Source organism: Scaptodrosophila lebanonensis, unplaced genomic scaffold (genome assembly GCF_003285725.1).
Source record: "Scaptodrosophila lebanonensis strain 11010-0011.00,11010-0021.00 unplaced genomic scaffold, SlebRS2 tig00000409-arrow-arrow-pilon, whole genome shotgun sequence".
In the NCBI taxonomy this organism is placed as follows: Eukaryota; Metazoa; Arthropoda; class Insecta; order Diptera; family Drosophilidae; genus Scaptodrosophila; species Scaptodrosophila lebanonensis.
Window position 1 is genome coordinate 23,347 of NW_022060676.1, and position 15,564 is coordinate 38,910.

At 34.5% G+C, this 15,564-nt stretch overlaps 12 protein-coding genes across 12 annotated transcripts; 8 read left to right on the plus strand and 4 right to left on the minus strand.

Annotated features, from left to right (window-relative positions):
• Positions 1-57: 57 nt before the first annotated feature.
• Positions 58-556, plus strand: LOC115630277 (histone H3). Its single transcript, XM_030526812.1, has one exon. The coding sequence runs from the start codon at positions 89-91 to the stop codon at positions 497-499; it is 411 nt and encodes a 136-aa protein (XP_030382672.1). The 5' UTR covers positions 58-88; the 3' UTR covers positions 500-556.
• Positions 557-2,071: 1,515 nt separating this feature from the next.
• LOC115630300 (histone H1-like) lies at positions 2,072-2,910 on the plus strand. Its single transcript, XM_030526838.1, has one exon. It carries the CDS (start codon positions 2,096-2,098, stop codon positions 2,840-2,842), a length of 747 nt encoding a protein of 248 aa, XP_030382698.1. The 5' UTR covers positions 2,072-2,095; the 3' UTR covers positions 2,843-2,910.
• Positions 2,911-3,532: 622 nt separating this feature from the next.
• LOC115630308 (histone H2B) lies at positions 3,533-4,027 on the minus strand. Its single transcript, XM_030526845.1, has one exon. The coding sequence runs from the start codon at positions 3,957-3,959 to the stop codon at positions 3,588-3,590; it is 372 nt and encodes a 123-aa protein (XP_030382705.1). The 5' UTR covers positions 3,960-4,027; the 3' UTR covers positions 3,533-3,587.
• Positions 4,028-4,224: 197 nt separating this feature from the next.
• Positions 4,225-4,695, plus strand: LOC115630304 (histone H2A). The gene has a single exon (XM_030526842.1). It carries the CDS (start codon positions 4,250-4,252, stop codon positions 4,622-4,624), a length of 375 nt encoding a protein of 124 aa, XP_030382702.1. The 5' UTR covers positions 4,225-4,249; the 3' UTR covers positions 4,625-4,695.
• Positions 4,696-5,199: 504 nt separating this feature from the next.
• LOC115630261 lies at positions 5,200-11,359 on the minus strand. The gene is made up of 3 exons (XM_030526795.1): positions 11,006-11,359; positions 9,346-9,562; positions 5,200-5,565 (listed from the first exon to the last, which is right to left on the minus strand). Exons 1-3 carry the CDS (start codon positions 11,310-11,312, stop codon positions 5,253-5,255), a joined length of 837 nt encoding a protein of 278 aa, XP_030382655.1. The 5' UTR covers positions 11,313-11,359; the 3' UTR covers positions 5,200-5,252.
• On the plus strand, positions 5,812-6,310 carry LOC115630303 (histone H3). Its single transcript, XM_030526841.1, has one exon. It carries the CDS (start codon positions 5,843-5,845, stop codon positions 6,251-6,253), a length of 411 nt encoding a protein of 136 aa, XP_030382701.1. The 5' UTR covers positions 5,812-5,842; the 3' UTR covers positions 6,254-6,310.
• On the plus strand, positions 7,826-8,664 carry LOC115630301 (histone H1-like). Its single transcript, XM_030526839.1, has one exon. It carries the CDS (start codon positions 7,850-7,852, stop codon positions 8,594-8,596), a length of 747 nt encoding a protein of 248 aa, XP_030382699.1. The 5' UTR covers positions 7,826-7,849; the 3' UTR covers positions 8,597-8,664.
• LOC115630307 (histone H2B) lies at positions 9,287-9,780 on the minus strand. The gene has a single exon (XM_030526844.1). It carries the CDS (start codon positions 9,711-9,713, stop codon positions 9,342-9,344), a length of 372 nt encoding a protein of 123 aa, XP_030382704.1. The 5' UTR covers positions 9,714-9,780; the 3' UTR covers positions 9,287-9,341.
• Positions 9,990-10,443, plus strand: LOC115630306 (histone H2A). Its single transcript, XM_030526843.1, has one exon. It carries the CDS (start codon positions 9,998-10,000, stop codon positions 10,370-10,372), a length of 375 nt encoding a protein of 124 aa, XP_030382703.1. The 5' UTR covers positions 9,990-9,997; the 3' UTR covers positions 10,373-10,443.
• A 200-nt stretch (positions 11,360-11,559) lies between the features above and the next one.
• On the plus strand, positions 11,560-12,058 carry LOC115630302 (histone H3). Its single transcript, XM_030526840.1, has one exon. It carries the CDS (start codon positions 11,591-11,593, stop codon positions 11,999-12,001), a length of 411 nt encoding a protein of 136 aa, XP_030382700.1. The 5' UTR covers positions 11,560-11,590; the 3' UTR covers positions 12,002-12,058.
• Positions 12,059-13,573: 1,515 nt separating this feature from the next.
• On the plus strand, positions 13,574-14,412 carry LOC115630309 (histone H1-like). Its single transcript, XM_030526847.1, has one exon. It carries the CDS (start codon positions 13,598-13,600, stop codon positions 14,342-14,344), a length of 747 nt encoding a protein of 248 aa, XP_030382707.1. The 5' UTR covers positions 13,574-13,597; the 3' UTR covers positions 14,345-14,412.
• Positions 14,413-15,034: 622 nt separating this feature from the next.
• LOC115630317 (histone H2B) lies at positions 15,035-15,529 on the minus strand. The gene has a single exon (XM_030526854.1). The coding sequence runs from the start codon at positions 15,459-15,461 to the stop codon at positions 15,090-15,092; it is 372 nt and encodes a 123-aa protein (XP_030382714.1). The 5' UTR covers positions 15,462-15,529; the 3' UTR covers positions 15,035-15,089.
• Between the last annotated feature and the right edge of the window lie 35 nt (positions 15,530-15,564).

Sequence of the window (15,564 nt, forward strand, 5' to 3'; positions counted from 1 at the left end):
GGCGCAAAGCAAGCAATACGAATATTGTGTTTTCATCAGTGACAGTGTATACAGTGTAGTAGATTAGTACGGAATAAATACTTGTATAATGGCTCGCACCAAGCAAACTGCCCGAAAATCGACCGGTGGCAAAGCGCCTCGCAAGCAGCTGGCTACCAAAGCTGCTCGTAAAAGTGCACCAGCCACCGGTGGTGTAAAAAAGCCACATCGTTATCGCCCCGGTACAGTTGCACTTCGTGAGATCCGCCGCTACCAGAAAAGCACTGAGCTATTGATTCGCAAACTGCCATTCCAGCGTTTGGTTCGTGAGATAGCTCAGGACTTTAAAACTGATTTGCGATTCCAAAGTTCAGCGGTAATGGCATTACAGGAAGCTAGCGAAGCCTATCTGGTTGGTCTTTTTGAAGATACAAATTTGTGCGCAATTCATGCCAAGCGTGTTACAATCATGCCCAAGGACATTCAATTGGCCAGACGTATTCGTGGTGAACGTGCATAAGTTGAAATTTCAGCGCTTCATTTTCCAAATTATAAAATCAATAATCGGTCCTTTTCAGGACCACAAATAGCTAACAAAGAGATTAACTATTGCTTGGTATACAGCATTTTTCGTTTTATATTATGATTATTTACATTTATTCCATTATTTACACAAATGCCTGGCATTTCACATAACAATGCAAATATATAAATATGAAGTCATATACTTGTATATGTATTTTTCATTCATCAAGTAAATTAAATCATGCTATTGCGATTATCATTTTCTCAATTAAAAGAAATATACATTGAGAAAATCGATTGTTTTTTCTGAATACTAAACACACGTTATATACGATTTAATGGTTGTTACTGGTATTCAAACAAATAAATAAAATAAGATTTTCCCAAAAAAATGTAAAATTTGTTATTTATTTAATACATTTTTTACTTAAATAAATACTTGTATATTGTTATATTTTTCAAAATACAAAATAAACCACTTGTATTAAATAGAGCAATGGATTGTCCTGCTATTTAGACAAGAAAATCGATTGTTTTTTCTGAATGCGAAACACACGTTATATAGTATAAGATTTAATGGTTATTACTGGTATTCAAACAAATAAATAAAATATGATTTTCCCAAAAAAATGTCAATTTTGTTATTTATTTAATAAATTTTTTACTTAAATATATACTTGTATATTGTTATATTTTTCAAAATACAAAATAAAGCACTTGAATTAAATAGAGCAATGGATTTTCCTGCTATTTAGACAAACATGCGAAACTACTTATAACATAACAAAACACGTTTAAAACTCGGAATTTATTATTTATTTAATAACTAACTCTTTCTAGTTTTGTTAATACATTTGTTAGTACTTGTAAGTTATCAAACTCCATTTTTTTATGACTCCTTGGAAATTCGTTAACAACTTATAATGGGTCCAGAAATGATAATATAAAATCTTAAATACTTAACAAATTATTAAAGCAAGTTTAACTTCTTTTGAATGAATGCTAAAATAAATTGGACTTTTAAAACTATATTCTTAAACTATATTTGGTAATTTGTTTGAATGCTATATGCTACTCCGATGGTCGTTTTATGCAAGGTAGGGCTACTTTGAAAGCATTCAATAAATATATTTTTTTGCATTTTAATAAATCATTCGTTTAGATTTGTATACAAAATTGTTTAAATTTTGTTTAAAACCCGTTACAAATGATTTTATAGCATAATTTCTTATAATAAATTCATTTTGTAAGCAAAATTATTGACCATTAAAGAATAATGTTTCACTTTGAGTGCCATTTAAAAATGAACTCACAAAAGTATCAACACAAACTTAAGTTTATTAAACTCTGTCAAGCTTATAGATATTATTAAATTGCATTTCAAATGATTTTTTTTACATCTAATCATTTTTCGAAGCAAATTACCTTTTAGATTGCCATAAACTTAGCTGTCGAGAACGACCAATGCCACATTCATTTGTATACCGCCCTCCTCCACGATTCTCATAAAAATGGGTGACTAAAAATTCGTAAAATTTCTGAAAGCAAACCGTTTTATAATTTTACAAGTGTGAAAGTGAAGTTAAAAGAAATGTCTGATTCTATCGTTGCTGTTACATCGGCCGCCTCTCCGATTGCCATTGCACAAGCGGAGAAAAAGGTCACTGTCAAGAAGGCAACTGCCGCCAAATCGAAAAAAGCTACAGCTCCACCATCACATCCGCCAACCCAGCAAATGGTCGACGCGTCAATCAAGAATTTGAAGGAGCGCGGTGGGTCATCACTTTTGGCAATTAAAAAGTACATTAGTGCCACATATAAATGCGATGCCCAGAAATTGGCCCCGTTCATTAAGAAATATTTGAAGTCAGCTGTTGCAAATGGAAAACTCATCCAAACAAAAGGCAAAGGCGCATCTGGTTCGTTTAAATTATCTGCGGCCGCTAAAAAAGAGCCAAAGCCAAAAGTCAGTTCCGTCGAGAAAAGTAAGAAAAAAGTTGCACCATCTGGAGCAGCTAAAAAGAAGTCGAGCGGCGTCGCCAAGAAGGCCTCTGCAGCCGGTGACAAGAAATCTAAAGTTAAAAAATCTGTTGCCACTAAAAAGACTGCCGAGAAAAAGACAAAGGAGAAGGCAAAGGCAAAAGACGCAAAGAAAAGTGGTACAGTTAAGGCAAAATCAACTACATCGAAGCCTAAATCGAGTGCTGTAAAACCAAAAACTCCAAAGGCCAAAACTACTACTACTAGTGCCAAGCCAAAGAAGACAGCATCGGCACCGAAAAAACCAAAGGCTGCAGCTTCCGCCAAAAAGGCAAAGACAGCAGTAGTCAAGAAATGAATGCATATGTGAAATTTTGTATATGCAAATATAAAAATTCATTTGAAACAAAGCCCTTTTCAGGGCTACAAACAACTAAGAAAGAGAAAAAATAATTTTCAAATGTGATTTAAATGGTTTCAAATAATCTTATCTTTTTCTAATTTTGTTAATATATTTGTTATTACTTCTAGGTGTACAAGTATATGTATGAAAAATTTAACAATTTTTGTTTAAAACTGTTACAAAGGGTTTTAGACCATAATTTGTTAGTTAATTTTGTAACAAAAATAATGAGAATTGAAAAATGTTTCACTTTGAGCACAAAAGTTTAAAAAAAAACGTATATTAATAAAATTAATAAATAATTTAATCATTTTTCGAAGCAAATTACGATAAACTTAGCTGATGCAAATACAATGGAATTGTATACGGTCCGGTCCTCCTCCACGATTCTCATAAAAATGGGTGACTAAAAATTGTTTTGTTTCAGTCGATTTCAAGCAATAAGAACTGCATATCATATAGGTGAACGATATGATTTGTAAAAATAGTTTGTTTATAAATATTGACCAAAATAGTTATATTAATATATATGTTCGCCCATTATAATAGATTTTGTTTTTTATCACAGTAAAGGGGTGCCATGTAAATTTTATTTAAAAGAAATGTATGAAAATTATTAACTCTGCTTATGAAAAATTTGATGGCCCTGAAAAGGGCCTTTTGGAACGTTGTTGCTGCTATGAAGCGGGCGATCAGACATTTACTTTGAGCTGGTGTACTTGGTAACGGCTTTGGTGCCTTCACTTACGGCGTGCTTAGCCAATTCACCGGGCAGAAGTAGGCGGACTGCCGTTTGGATTTCGCGACTCGTTATTGTCGATCGTTTATTATAGTGGGCCAAACGGGAAGCTTCAGCAGCAATGCGCTCGAAAATGTCATTCACAAAACTGTTCATGATGCTCATTGCCTTCGATGAAATGCCTGTATCAGGATGAACCTGCTTCAGAACTTTGTATATGTAGATGGCATAACTCTCCTTCCTCTTGCGCTTCTTCTTCTTGTCGTTCTTGGTTATATTTTTCTGGGCTTTACCAGCCTTTTTCGCTGCCTTTCCACTGGTCTTTGGCGGCATTTTTCACTTCAGATTAATTTAATTCACTTGAGTTAAAATAACACAACACTTCACAGTTGCTTTAGCAATATTTTTCTACCACTGAATTGCTACATATTTGTATATTTTTGTTTAACATCGCCTTCAGGTTTAACTTATAAGAAGCCGTCCAACCCTTAGCAGAGCGTATATGATGCTTAAAAAAGTATAAATATAAAGGCCTAACACTTGGTCGGACATCAACATTTGTGTGTGAGCCAGTGAGCCAGTGAGAAGTGTATTTGTGAAATAAAAAAAAAAAAAAATAGAAAATGTCTGGTCGTGGTAAAGGTGGTAAAGTAAAGGGAAAGGCAAAGTCGCGTTCGAATCGAGCTGGCCTTCAATTCCCAGTTGGCCGTATCCACCGCCTGCTTCGCAAGGGTAACTATGCTGAACGTGTTGGTGCCGGCGCTCCTGTTTACCTGGCTGCTGTTATGGAATATTTAGCCGCTGAAGTTCTGGAGTTGGCTGGCAATGCAGCACGCGATAATAAAAAGACGCGCATAATTCCACGTCACCTGCAACTGGCTATTCGTAATGACGAGGAGTTAAACAAGCTCCTCTCGGGCGTAACCATTGCTCAGGGTGGTGTTCTACCTAACATCCAGGCGGTGCTTTTACCTAAAAAGACCGAAAAGAAGGCTTAAATTGGCGGCAACCTTTAATAAATAAAAACAATACTGTATATAAAACCAACCGTCCTTTTCAGGACGACCAATTTAATTCAGAAGAGATTTTAATTCATCATCATACAACGTGAATTTGAATAAAGTATAAATATGAAGGCTTAGCATTTGGTCGGGCAGCATGTCATGAACCGTAGAATATACTACTTGTATGTATATAATGCGTATTATATATTTTTAATTCGAAAGTATTTTTTATCCCTTTTGAATTTGGTCAATACGTATAATAATTACTTGAGTGCAAGTATTTATACTCGAATTTTTAACACTGCCAACGTTTGCCATATTTTACTCCTAAATTATGAAAATATAAATGGATGGAATGTAAGCTGTACAATATGTTTGTTTTTTTAAATATGCGTATGTAAAATAAAAGTATGAGTTGAATATTTTTCTCTTTTAAAAAAATATGTTGTGGTCCTGAAAAGGTTCAATATATTATGAAAATATAAATGAAGAGTATCGATTGTACAGCTTTTTGTAAAATAAAAGTATGATTTGAATATTTTTCTCTTTTAAAAATATATGTTGTGGTCCTGAAAAGGACCGATTGTTTTCTTTATTTGCACATTTGGGCAAATGTAACTTCTTAACCGCCGAAACCGTAAAGGGTGCGGCCTTGTCTTTTTAATGCATATACAACATCCATAGCTGTGACTGTTTTCCTTTTGGCATGTTCCGTATAGGTGACAGCATCACGAATAACATTCTCCAAAAACACCTTGAGCACACCACGGGTCTCTTCATAAATTAAGCCAGAGATGCGTTTTACACCGCCACGTCGAGCCAAACGACGGATAGCTGGCTTTGTGATACCCTGAATGTTATCACGCAATACTTTGCGATGACGTTTTGCGCCACCCTTGCCCAAGCCTTTGCCACCTTTACCACGACCAGTCATTTTTCACTAATTTACTTTAACTGCACAAAATTCACAACGAAACTAACGCTGTTGCGGCCACATACGCTCGTATTTATACAAAAATAACACGAAAACACGAGCGAGTCGGATAATCTTCCTATCTCTCTTTCGCACATCTCGTTCAAACAACCACCAATCGCATTGTGCGGCCAAATTTCTATATAAAGAAGGCGCAAAGCAAGCAATACGAATATTGTGTTTTCATCAGTGACAGTGTATACAGTGTAGTAGATTAGTACGGAATAAATACTTGTATAATGGCTCGCACCAAGCAAACTGCCCGAAAATCGACCGGTGGCAAAGCGCCTCGCAAGCAGCTGGCTACCAAAGCTGCTCGTAAAAGTGCACCAGCCACCGGTGGTGTAAAAAAGCCACATCGTTATCGCCCCGGTACAGTTGCACTTCGTGAGATCCGCCGCTACCAGAAAAGCACTGAGCTATTGATTCGCAAACTGCCATTCCAGCGTTTGGTTCGTGAGATAGCTCAGGACTTTAAAACTGATTTGCGATTCCAAAGTTCAGCGGTAATGGCATTACAGGAAGCTAGCGAAGCCTATCTGGTTGGTCTTTTTGAAGATACAAATTTGTGCGCAATTCATGCCAAGCGTGTTACAATCATGCCCAAGGACATTCAATTGGCCAGACGTATTCGTGGTGAACGTGCATAAGTTGAAATTTCAGCGCTTCATTTTCCAAATTATAAAATCAATAATCGGTCCTTTTCAGGACCACAAATAGCTAACAAAGAGATTAACTATTGCTTGGTATACAGCATTTTTCGTTTTATATTATGATTATTTACATTTATTCCATTATTTACACAAATGCCTGGCATTTCACATAACAATGCAAATATATAAATATGAAGTCATATACTTGTATATGTATTTTTCATTCATCAAGTAAATTAAATCATGCTATTGCGATTATCATTTTCTCAATTAAAAGAAATATACATTGAGAAAATCGATTGTTTTTTCTGAATACTAAACACACGTTATATACGATTTAATGGTTGTTACTGGTATTCAAACAAATAAATAAAATAAGATTTTCCCAAAAAAATGTAAAATTTGTTATTTATTTAATACATTTTTTACTTAAATAAATACTTGTATATTGTTATATTTTTCAAAATACAAAATAAACCACTTGTATTAAATAGAGCAATGGATTGTCCTGCTATTTAGACAAGAAAATCGATTGTTTTTTCTGAATGCGAAACACACGTTATATAGTATAAGATTTAATGGTTATTACTGGTATTCAAACAAATAAATAAAATATGATTTTCCCAAAAAAATGTCAATTTTGTTATTTATTTAATAAATTTTTTACTTAAATATATACTTGTATATTGTTATATTTTTCAAAATACAAAATAAAGCACTTGAATTAAATAGAGCAATGGATTTTCCTGCTATTTAGACAAACATGCGAAACTACTTATAACATAACAAAACACGTTTAAAACTCGGAATTTATTATTTATTTAATAACTAACTCTTTCTAGTTTTGTTAATACATTTGTTAGTACTTGTAAGTTATCAAACTCCATTTTTTTATGACTCCTTGGAAATTCGTTAACAACTTATAATGGGTCCAGAAATGATAATATAAAATCTTAAATACTTAACAAATTATTAAAGCAAGTTTAACTTCTTTTGAATGAATGCTAAAATAAATTGGACTTTTAAAACTATATTCTTAAACTATATTTGGTAATTTGTTTGAATGCTATATGCTACTCCGATGGTCGTTTTATGCAAGGTAGGGCTACTTTGAAAGCATTCAATAAATATATTTTTTTGCATTTTAATAAATCATTCGTTTAGATTTGTATACAAAATTGTTTAAATTTTGTTTAAAACCCGTTACAAATGATTTTATAGCATAATTTCTTATAATAAATTCATTTTGTAAGCAAAATTATTGACCATTAAAGAATAATGTTTCACTTTGAGTGCCATTTAAAAATGAACTCACAAAAGTATCAACACAAACTTAAGTTTATTAAACTCTGTCAAGCTTATAGATATTATTAAATTGCATTTCAAATGATTTTTTTTACATCTAATCATTTTTCGAAGCAAATTACCTTTTAGATTGCCATAAACTTAGCTGTCGAGAACGACCAATGCCACATTCATTTGTATACCGCCCTCCTCCACGATTCTCATAAAAATGGGTGACTAAAAATTCGTAAAATTTCTGAAAGCAAACCGTTTTATAATTTTACAAGTGTGAAAGTGAAGTTAAAAGAAATGTCTGATTCTATCGTTGCTGTTACATCGGCCGCCTCTCCGATTGCCATTGCACAAGCGGAGAAAAAGGTCACTGTCAAGAAGGCAACTGCCGCCAAATCGAAAAAAGCTACAGCTCCACCATCACATCCGCCAACCCAGCAAATGGTCGACGCGTCAATCAAGAATTTGAAGGAGCGCGGTGGGTCATCACTTTTGGCAATTAAAAAGTACATTAGTGCCACATATAAATGCGATGCCCAGAAATTGGCCCCGTTCATTAAGAAATATTTGAAGTCAGCTGTTGCAAATGGAAAACTCATCCAAACAAAAGGCAAAGGCGCATCTGGTTCGTTTAAATTATCTGCGGCCGCTAAAAAAGAGCCAAAGCCAAAAGTCAGTTCCGTCGAGAAAAGTAAGAAAAAAGTTGCACCATCTGGAGCAGCTAAAAAGAAGTCGAGCGGCGTCGCCAAGAAGGCCTCTGCAGCCGGTGACAAGAAATCTAAAGTTAAAAAATCTGTTGCCACTAAAAAGACTGCCGAGAAAAAGACAAAGGAGAAGGCAAAGGCAAAAGACGCAAAGAAAAGTGGTACAGTTAAGGCAAAATCAACTACATCGAAGCCTAAATCGAGTGCTGTAAAACCAAAAACTCCAAAGGCCAAAACTACTACTACTAGTGCCAAGCCAAAGAAGACAGCATCGGCACCGAAAAAACCAAAGGCTGCAGCTTCCGCCAAAAAGGCAAAGACAGCAGTAGTCAAGAAATGAATGCATATGTGAAATTTTGTATATGCAAATATAAAAATTCATTTGAAACAAAGCCCTTTTCAGGGCTACAAACAACTAAGAAAGAGAAAAAATAATTTTCAAATGTGATTTAAATGGTTTCAAATAATCTTATCTTTTTCTAATTTTGTTAATATATTTGTTATTACTTCTAGGTGTACAAGTATATGTATGAAAAATTTAACAATTTTTGTTTAAAACTGTTACAAATGGTTTTAGACCATAATTTGTTAGTTAATTTTGTAACAAAAATAATGAGAATTGAAAAATGTTTCACTTTGAGCACAAAAGTTTAAAAAAAAACGTATATTAATAAAATTAATAAATAATTTAATCATTTTTCGAAGCAAATTACGATAAACTTAGCTGATGCAAATACAATGGAATTGTATACGGTCCGGTCCTCCTCCACGATTCTCATAAAAATGGGTGACTAAAAATTGTTTTGTTTCAGTCGATTTCAAGCAATAAGAACTGCATATCATATAGGTGAACGATATGATTTGTAAAAATAGTTTGTTTATAAATATTGACCAAAATAGTTATATTAATATATATGTTCGCCCATTATAATAGATTTTGTTTTTTATCACAGTAAAGGGGTGCCATGTAAATTTTATTTAAAAGAAATGTATGAAAATTATTAACTCTGCTTATGAAAAATTTGATGGCCCTGAAAAGGGCCTTTTGGAACGTTGTTGCTGCTATGAAGCGGGCGATCAGACATTTACTTTGAGCTGGTGTACTTGGTAACGGCTTTGGTGCCTTCACTTACGGCGTGCTTAGCCAATTCACCGGGCAGAAGTAGGCGGACTGCCGTTTGGATTTCGCGACTCGTTATTGTCGATCGTTTATTATAGTGGGCCAAACGGGAAGCTTCAGCAGCAATGCGCTCGAAAATGTCATTCACAAAACTGTTCATGATGCTCATTGCCTTCGATGAAATGCCTGTATCAGGATGAACCTGCTTCAGAACTTTGTATATGTAGATGGCATAACTCTCCTTCCTCTTGCGCTTCTTCTTCTTGTCGTTCTTGGTTATATTTTTCTGGGCTTTACCAGCCTTTTTCGCTGCCTTTCCACTGGTCTTTGGCGGCATTTTTCACTTCAGATTAATTTAATTCACTTGAGTTAAAATAACACAACACTTCACAGTTGCTTTAGCAATATTTTTCTACCACTGAATTGCTACATATTTGTATATTTTTGTTTAACATCGCCTTCAGGTTTAACTTATAAGAAGCCGTCCAACCCTTAGCAGAGCGTATATGATGCTTAAAAAAGTATAAATATAAAGGCCTAACACTTGGTCGGACATCAACATTTGTGTGTGAGCCAGTGAGCCAGTGAGAAGTGTATTTGTGAAATAAAAAAAAATAGAAAATGTCTGGTCGTGGTAAAGGTGGTAAAGTAAAGGGAAAGGCAAAGTCGCGTTCGAATCGAGCTGGCCTTCAATTCCCAGTTGGCCGTATCCACCGCCTGCTTCGCAAGGGTAACTATGCTGAACGTGTTGGTGCCGGCGCTCCTGTTTACCTGGCTGCTGTTATGGAATATTTAGCCGCTGAAGTTCTGGAGTTGGCTGGCAATGCAGCACGCGATAATAAAAAGACGCGCATAATTCCACGTCACCTGCAACTGGCTATTCGTAATGACGAGGAGTTAAACAAGCTCCTCTCGGGCGTAACCATTGCTCAGGGTGGTGTTCTACCTAACATCCAGGCGGTGCTTTTACCTAAAAAGACCGAAAAGAAGGCTTAAATTGGCGGCAACCTTTAATAAATAAAAACAATACTGTATATAAAACCAACCGTCCTTTTCAGGACGACCAATTTAATTCAGAAGAGATTTTAATTCATCATCATACAACGTGAATTTGAATAAAGTATAAATATGAAGGCTTAGCATTTGGTCGGGCAGCATGTCATGAACCGTAGAATATACTACTTGTATGTATATAATGCGTATTATATATTTTTAATTCGAAAGTATTTTTTATCCCTTTTGAATTTGGTCAATACGTATAATAATTACTTGAGTGCAAGTATTTATACTCGAATTTTTAACACTGCCAACGTTTGCCATATTTTACTCCTAAATTATGAAAATATAAATGGATGGAATGTAAGCTGTACAATATGTTTGTTTTTTTAAATATGCGTATGTAAAATAAAAGTATGAGTTGAATATTTTTCTCTTTTAAAAAAATATGTTGTGGTCCTGAAAAGGTTCAATATATTATGAAAATATAAATGAAGAGTATCGATTGTACAGCTTTTTGTAAAATAAAAGTATGATTTGAATATTTTTCTCTTTTAAAAATATATGTTGTGGTCCTGAAAAGGACCGATTGTTTTCTTTATTTGCACATTTGGGCAAATGTAACTTCTTAACCGCCGAAACCGTAAAGGGTGCGGCCTTGTCTTTTTAATGCATATACAACATCCATAGCTGTGACTGTTTTCCTTTTGGCATGTTCCGTATAGGTGACAGCATCACGAATAACATTCTCCAAAAACACCTTGAGCACACCACGGGTCTCTTCATAAATTAAGCCAGAGATGCGTTTTACACCGCCACGTCGAGCCAAACGACGGATAGCTGGCTTTGTGATACCCTGAATGTTATCACGCAATACTTTGCGATGACGTTTTGCGCCACCCTTGCCCAAGCCTTTGCCACCTTTACCACGACCAGTCATTTTTCACTAATTTACTTTAACTGCACAAAATTCACAACGAAACTAACGCTGTTGCGGCCACATACGCTCGTATTTATACAAAAATAACACGAAAACACGAGCGAGTCGGATAATCTTCCTATCTCTCTTTCGCACATCTCGTTCAAACAACCACCAATCGCATTGTGCGGCCAAATTTCTATATAAAGAAGGCGCAAAGCAAGCAATACGAATATTGTGTTTTCATCAGTGACAGTGTATACAGTGTAGTAGATTAGTACGGAATAAATACTTGTATAATGGCTCGCACCAAGCAAACTGCCCGAAAATCGACCGGTGGCAAAGCGCCTCGCAAGCAGCTGGCTACCAAAGCTGCTCGTAAAAGTGCACCAGCCACCGGTGGTGTAAAAAAGCCACATCGTTATCGCCCCGGTACAGTTGCACTTCGTGAGATCCGCCGCTACCAGAAAAGCACTGAGCTATTGATTCGCAAACTGCCATTCCAGCGTTTGGTTCGTGAGATAGCTCAGGACTTTAAAACTGATTTGCGATTCCAAAGTTCAGCGGTAATGGCATTACAGGAAGCTAGCGAAGCCTATCTGGTTGGTCTTTTTGAAGATACAAATTTGTGCGCAATTCATGCCAAGCGTGTTACAATCATGCCCAAGGACATTCAATTGGCCAGACGTATTCGTGGTGAACGTGCATAAGTTGAAATTTCAGCGCTTCATTTTCCAAATTATAAAATCAATAATCGGTCCTTTTCAGGACCACAAATAGCTAACAAAGAGATTAACTATTGCTTGGTATACAGCATTTTTCGTTTTATATTATGATTATTTACATTTATTCCATTATTTACACAAATGCCTGGCATTTCACATAACAATGCAAATATATAAATATGAAGTCATATACTTGTATATGTATTTTTCATTCATCAAGTAAATTAAATCATGCTATTGCGATTATCATTTTCTCAATTAAAAGAAATATACATTGAGAAAATCGATTGTTTTTTCTGAATACTAAACACACGTTATATACGATTTAATGGTTGTTACTGGTATTCAAACAAATAAATAAAATAAGATTTTCCCAAAAAAATGTAAAATTTGTTATTTATTTAATACATTTTTTACTTAAATAAATACTTGTATATTGTTATATTTTTCAAAATACAAAATAAACCACTTGTATTAAATAGAGCAATGGATTGTCCTGCTATTTAGACAAGAAAATCGATTGTTTTTTCTGAATGCGAAACACACGTTATATAGTATAAGATTTAATGGTTATTACTGGTATTCAAACAAATAAATAAAATATGATTTTCCCAAAAAAATGTCAATTTTGTTATTTATTTAATAAATTTTTTACTTAAATATATACTTGTATATTGTTATATTTTTCAAAATACAAAATAAAGCACTTGAATTAAATAGAGCAATGGATTTTCCTGCTATTTAGACAAACATGCGAAACTACTTATAACATAACAAAACACGTTTAAAACTCGGAATTTATTATTTATTTAATAACTAACTCTTTCTAGTTTTGTTAATACATTTGTTAGTACTTGTAAGTTATCAAACTCCATTTTTTTATGACTCCTTGGAAATTCGTTAACAACTTATAATGGGTCCAGAAATGATAATATAAAATCTTAAATACTTAACAAATTATTAAAGCAAGTTTAACTTCTTTTGAATGAATGCTAAAATAAATTGGACTTTTAAAACTATATTCTTAAACTATATTTGGTAATTTGTTTGAATGCTATATGCTACTCCGATGGTCGTTTTATGCAAGGTAGGGCTACTTTGAAAGCATTCAATAAATATATTTTTTTGCATTTTAATAAATCATTCGTTTAGATTTGTATACAAAATTGTTTAAATTTTGTTTAAAACCCGTTACAAATGATTTTATAGCATAATTTCTTATAATAAATTCATTTTGTAAGCAAAATTATTGACCATTAAAGAATAATGTTTCACTTTGAGTGCCATTTAAAAATGAACTCACAAAAGTATCAACACAAACTTAAGTTTATTAAACTCTGTCAAGCTTATAGATATTATTAAATTGCATTTCAAATGATTTTTTTTACATCTAATCATTTTTCGAAGCAAATTACCTTTTAGATTGCCATAAACTTAGCTGTCGAGAACGACCAATGCCACATTCATTTGTATACCGCCCTCCTCCACGATTCTCATAAAAATGGGTGACTAAAAATTCGTAAAATTTCTGAAAGCAAACCGTTTTATAATTTTACAAGTGTGAAAGTGAAGTTAAAAGAAATGTCTGATTCTATCGTTGCTGTTACATCGGCCGCCTCTCCGATTGCCATTGCACAAGCGGAGAAAAAGGTCACTGTCAAGAAGGCAACTGCCGCCAAATCGAAAAAAGCTACAGCTCCACCATCACATCCGCCAACCCAGCAAATGGTCGACGCGTCAATCAAGAATTTGAAGGAGCGCGGTGGGTCATCACTTTTGGCAATTAAAAAGTACATTAGTGCCACATATAAATGCGATGCCCAGAAATTGGCCCCGTTCATTAAGAAATATTTGAAGTCAGCTGTTGCAAATGGAAAACTCATCCAAACAAAAGGCAAAGGCGCATCTGGTTCGTTTAAATTATCTGCGGCCGCTAAAAAAGAGCCAAAGCCAAAAGTCAGTTCCGTCGAGAAAAGTAAGAAAAAAGTTGCACCATCTGGAGCAGCTAAAAAGAAGTCGAGCGGCGTCGCCAAGAAGGCCTCTGCAGCCGGTGACAAGAAATCTAAAGTTAAAAAATCTGTTGCCACTAAAAAGACTGCCGAGAAAAAGACAAAGGAGAAGGCAAAGGCAAAAGACGCAAAGAAAAGTGGTACAGTTAAGGCAAAATCAACTACATCGAAGCCTAAATCGAGTGCTGTAAAACCAAAAACTCCAAAGGCCAAAACTACTACTACTAGTGCCAAGCCAAAGAAGACAGCATCGGCACCGAAAAAACCAAAGGCTGCAGCTTCCGCCAAAAAGGCAAAGACAGCAGTAGTCAAGAAATGAATGCATATGTGAAATTTTGTATATGCAAATATAAAAATTCATTTGAAACAAAGCCCTTTTCAGGGCTACAAACAACTAAGAAAGAGAAAAAATAATTTTCAAATGTGATTTAAATGGTTTCAAATAATCTTATCTTTTTCTAATTTTGTTAATATATTTGTTATTACTTCTAGGTGTACAAGTATATGTATGAAAAATTTAACAATTTTTGTTTAAAACTGTTACAAATGGTTTTAGACCATAATTTGTTAGTTAATTTTGTAACAAAAATAATGAGAATTGAAAAATGTTTCACTTTGAGCACAAAAGTTTAAAAAAAAACGTATATTAATAAAATTAATAAATAATTTAATCATTTTTCGAAGCAAATTACGATAAACTTAGCTGATGCAAATACAATGGAATTGTATACGGTCCGGTCCTCCTCCACGATTCTCATAAAAATGGGTGACTAAAAATTGTTTTGTTTCAGTCGATTTCAAGCAATAAGAACTGCATATCATATAGGTGAACGATATGATTTGTAAAAATAGTTTGTTTATAAATATTGACCAAAATAGTTATATTAATATATATGTTCGCCCATTATAATAGATTTTGTTTTTTATCACAGTAAAGGGGTGCCATGTAAATTTTATTTAAAAGAAATGTATGAAAATTATTAACTCTGCTTATGAAAAATTTGATGGCCCTGAAAAGGGCCTTTTGGAACGTTGTTGCTGCTATGAAGCGGGCGATCAGACATTTACTTTGAGCTGGTGTACTTGGTAACGGCTTTGGTGCCTTCACTTACGGCGTGCTTAGCCAATTCACCGGGCAGAAGTAGGCGGACTGCCGTTTGGATTTCGCGACTCGTTATTGTCGATCGTTTATTATAGTGGGCCAAACGGGAAGCTTCAGCAGCAATGCGCTCGAAAATGTCATTCACAAAACTGTTCATGATGCTCATTGCCTTCGATGAAATGCCTGTATCAGGATGAACCTGCTTCAGAACTTTGTATATGTAGATGGCATAACTCTCCTTCCTCTTGCGCTTCTTCTTCTTGTCGTTCTTGGTTATATTTTTCTGGGCTTTACCAGCCTTTTTCGCTGCCTTTCCACTGGTCTTTGGCGGCATTTTTCACTTCAGATTAATTTAATTCACTTGAGTTAAAATAACACAACACTTCACAGTTGCTTTAGCAATATTTTTCTACCACTGAATTGCTACATATTTGTAT

Bases quoted from the DNA above. Each gene is read 5' to 3' on its own strand.
- LOC115630308 (XM_030526845.1), bottom strand. From the start codon at position 3,959: ATGCCGCCAAAGACCAGTGGAAAGGCAGCGAAAAAGGCTGGTAAAGCC.
- LOC115630303 (XM_030526841.1), top strand. From the start codon at position 5,843: ATGGCTCGCACCAAGCAAACTGCCCGAAAATCGACCGGTGGCAAAGCG.
- LOC115630309 (XM_030526847.1), top strand. From the start codon at position 13,598: ATGTCTGATTCTATCGTTGCTGTTACATCGGCCGCCTCTCCGATTGCC.
- LOC115630302 (XM_030526840.1), top strand. From the start codon at position 11,591: ATGGCTCGCACCAAGCAAACTGCCCGAAAATCGACCGGTGGCAAAGCG.
- LOC115630306 (XM_030526843.1), top strand. From the start codon at position 9,998: ATGTCTGGTCGTGGTAAAGGTGGTAAAGTAAAGGGAAAGGCAAAGTCG.
- LOC115630300 (XM_030526838.1), top strand. From the start codon at position 2,096: ATGTCTGATTCTATCGTTGCTGTTACATCGGCCGCCTCTCCGATTGCC.
- LOC115630277 (XM_030526812.1), top strand. From the start codon at position 89: ATGGCTCGCACCAAGCAAACTGCCCGAAAATCGACCGGTGGCAAAGCG.
- LOC115630261 (XM_030526795.1), bottom strand. From the start codon at position 11,312: ATGACTGGTCGTGGTAAAGGTGGCAAAGGCTTGGGCAAGGGTGGCGCA. The intron at 9,563-11,005 runs GTTAAGAAGTTA...ATCCTGATACAG, and splicing joins CACCCTTTACGGTTTCGGCG to GCATTTCATCGAAGGCAATG. The intron at 5,566-9,345 runs GTAAATGTCTGA...AAATTAGTGAAA, and splicing joins ACCAAGTACACCAGCTCAAA to AATGACTGGTCGTGGTAAAG.
- LOC115630301 (XM_030526839.1), top strand. From the start codon at position 7,850: ATGTCTGATTCTATCGTTGCTGTTACATCGGCCGCCTCTCCGATTGCC.
- LOC115630304 (XM_030526842.1), top strand. From the start codon at position 4,250: ATGTCTGGTCGTGGTAAAGGTGGTAAAGTAAAGGGAAAGGCAAAGTCG.
- LOC115630317 (XM_030526854.1), bottom strand. From the start codon at position 15,461: ATGCCGCCAAAGACCAGTGGAAAGGCAGCGAAAAAGGCTGGTAAAGCC.
- LOC115630307 (XM_030526844.1), bottom strand. From the start codon at position 9,713: ATGCCGCCAAAGACCAGTGGAAAGGCAGCGAAAAAGGCTGGTAAAGCC.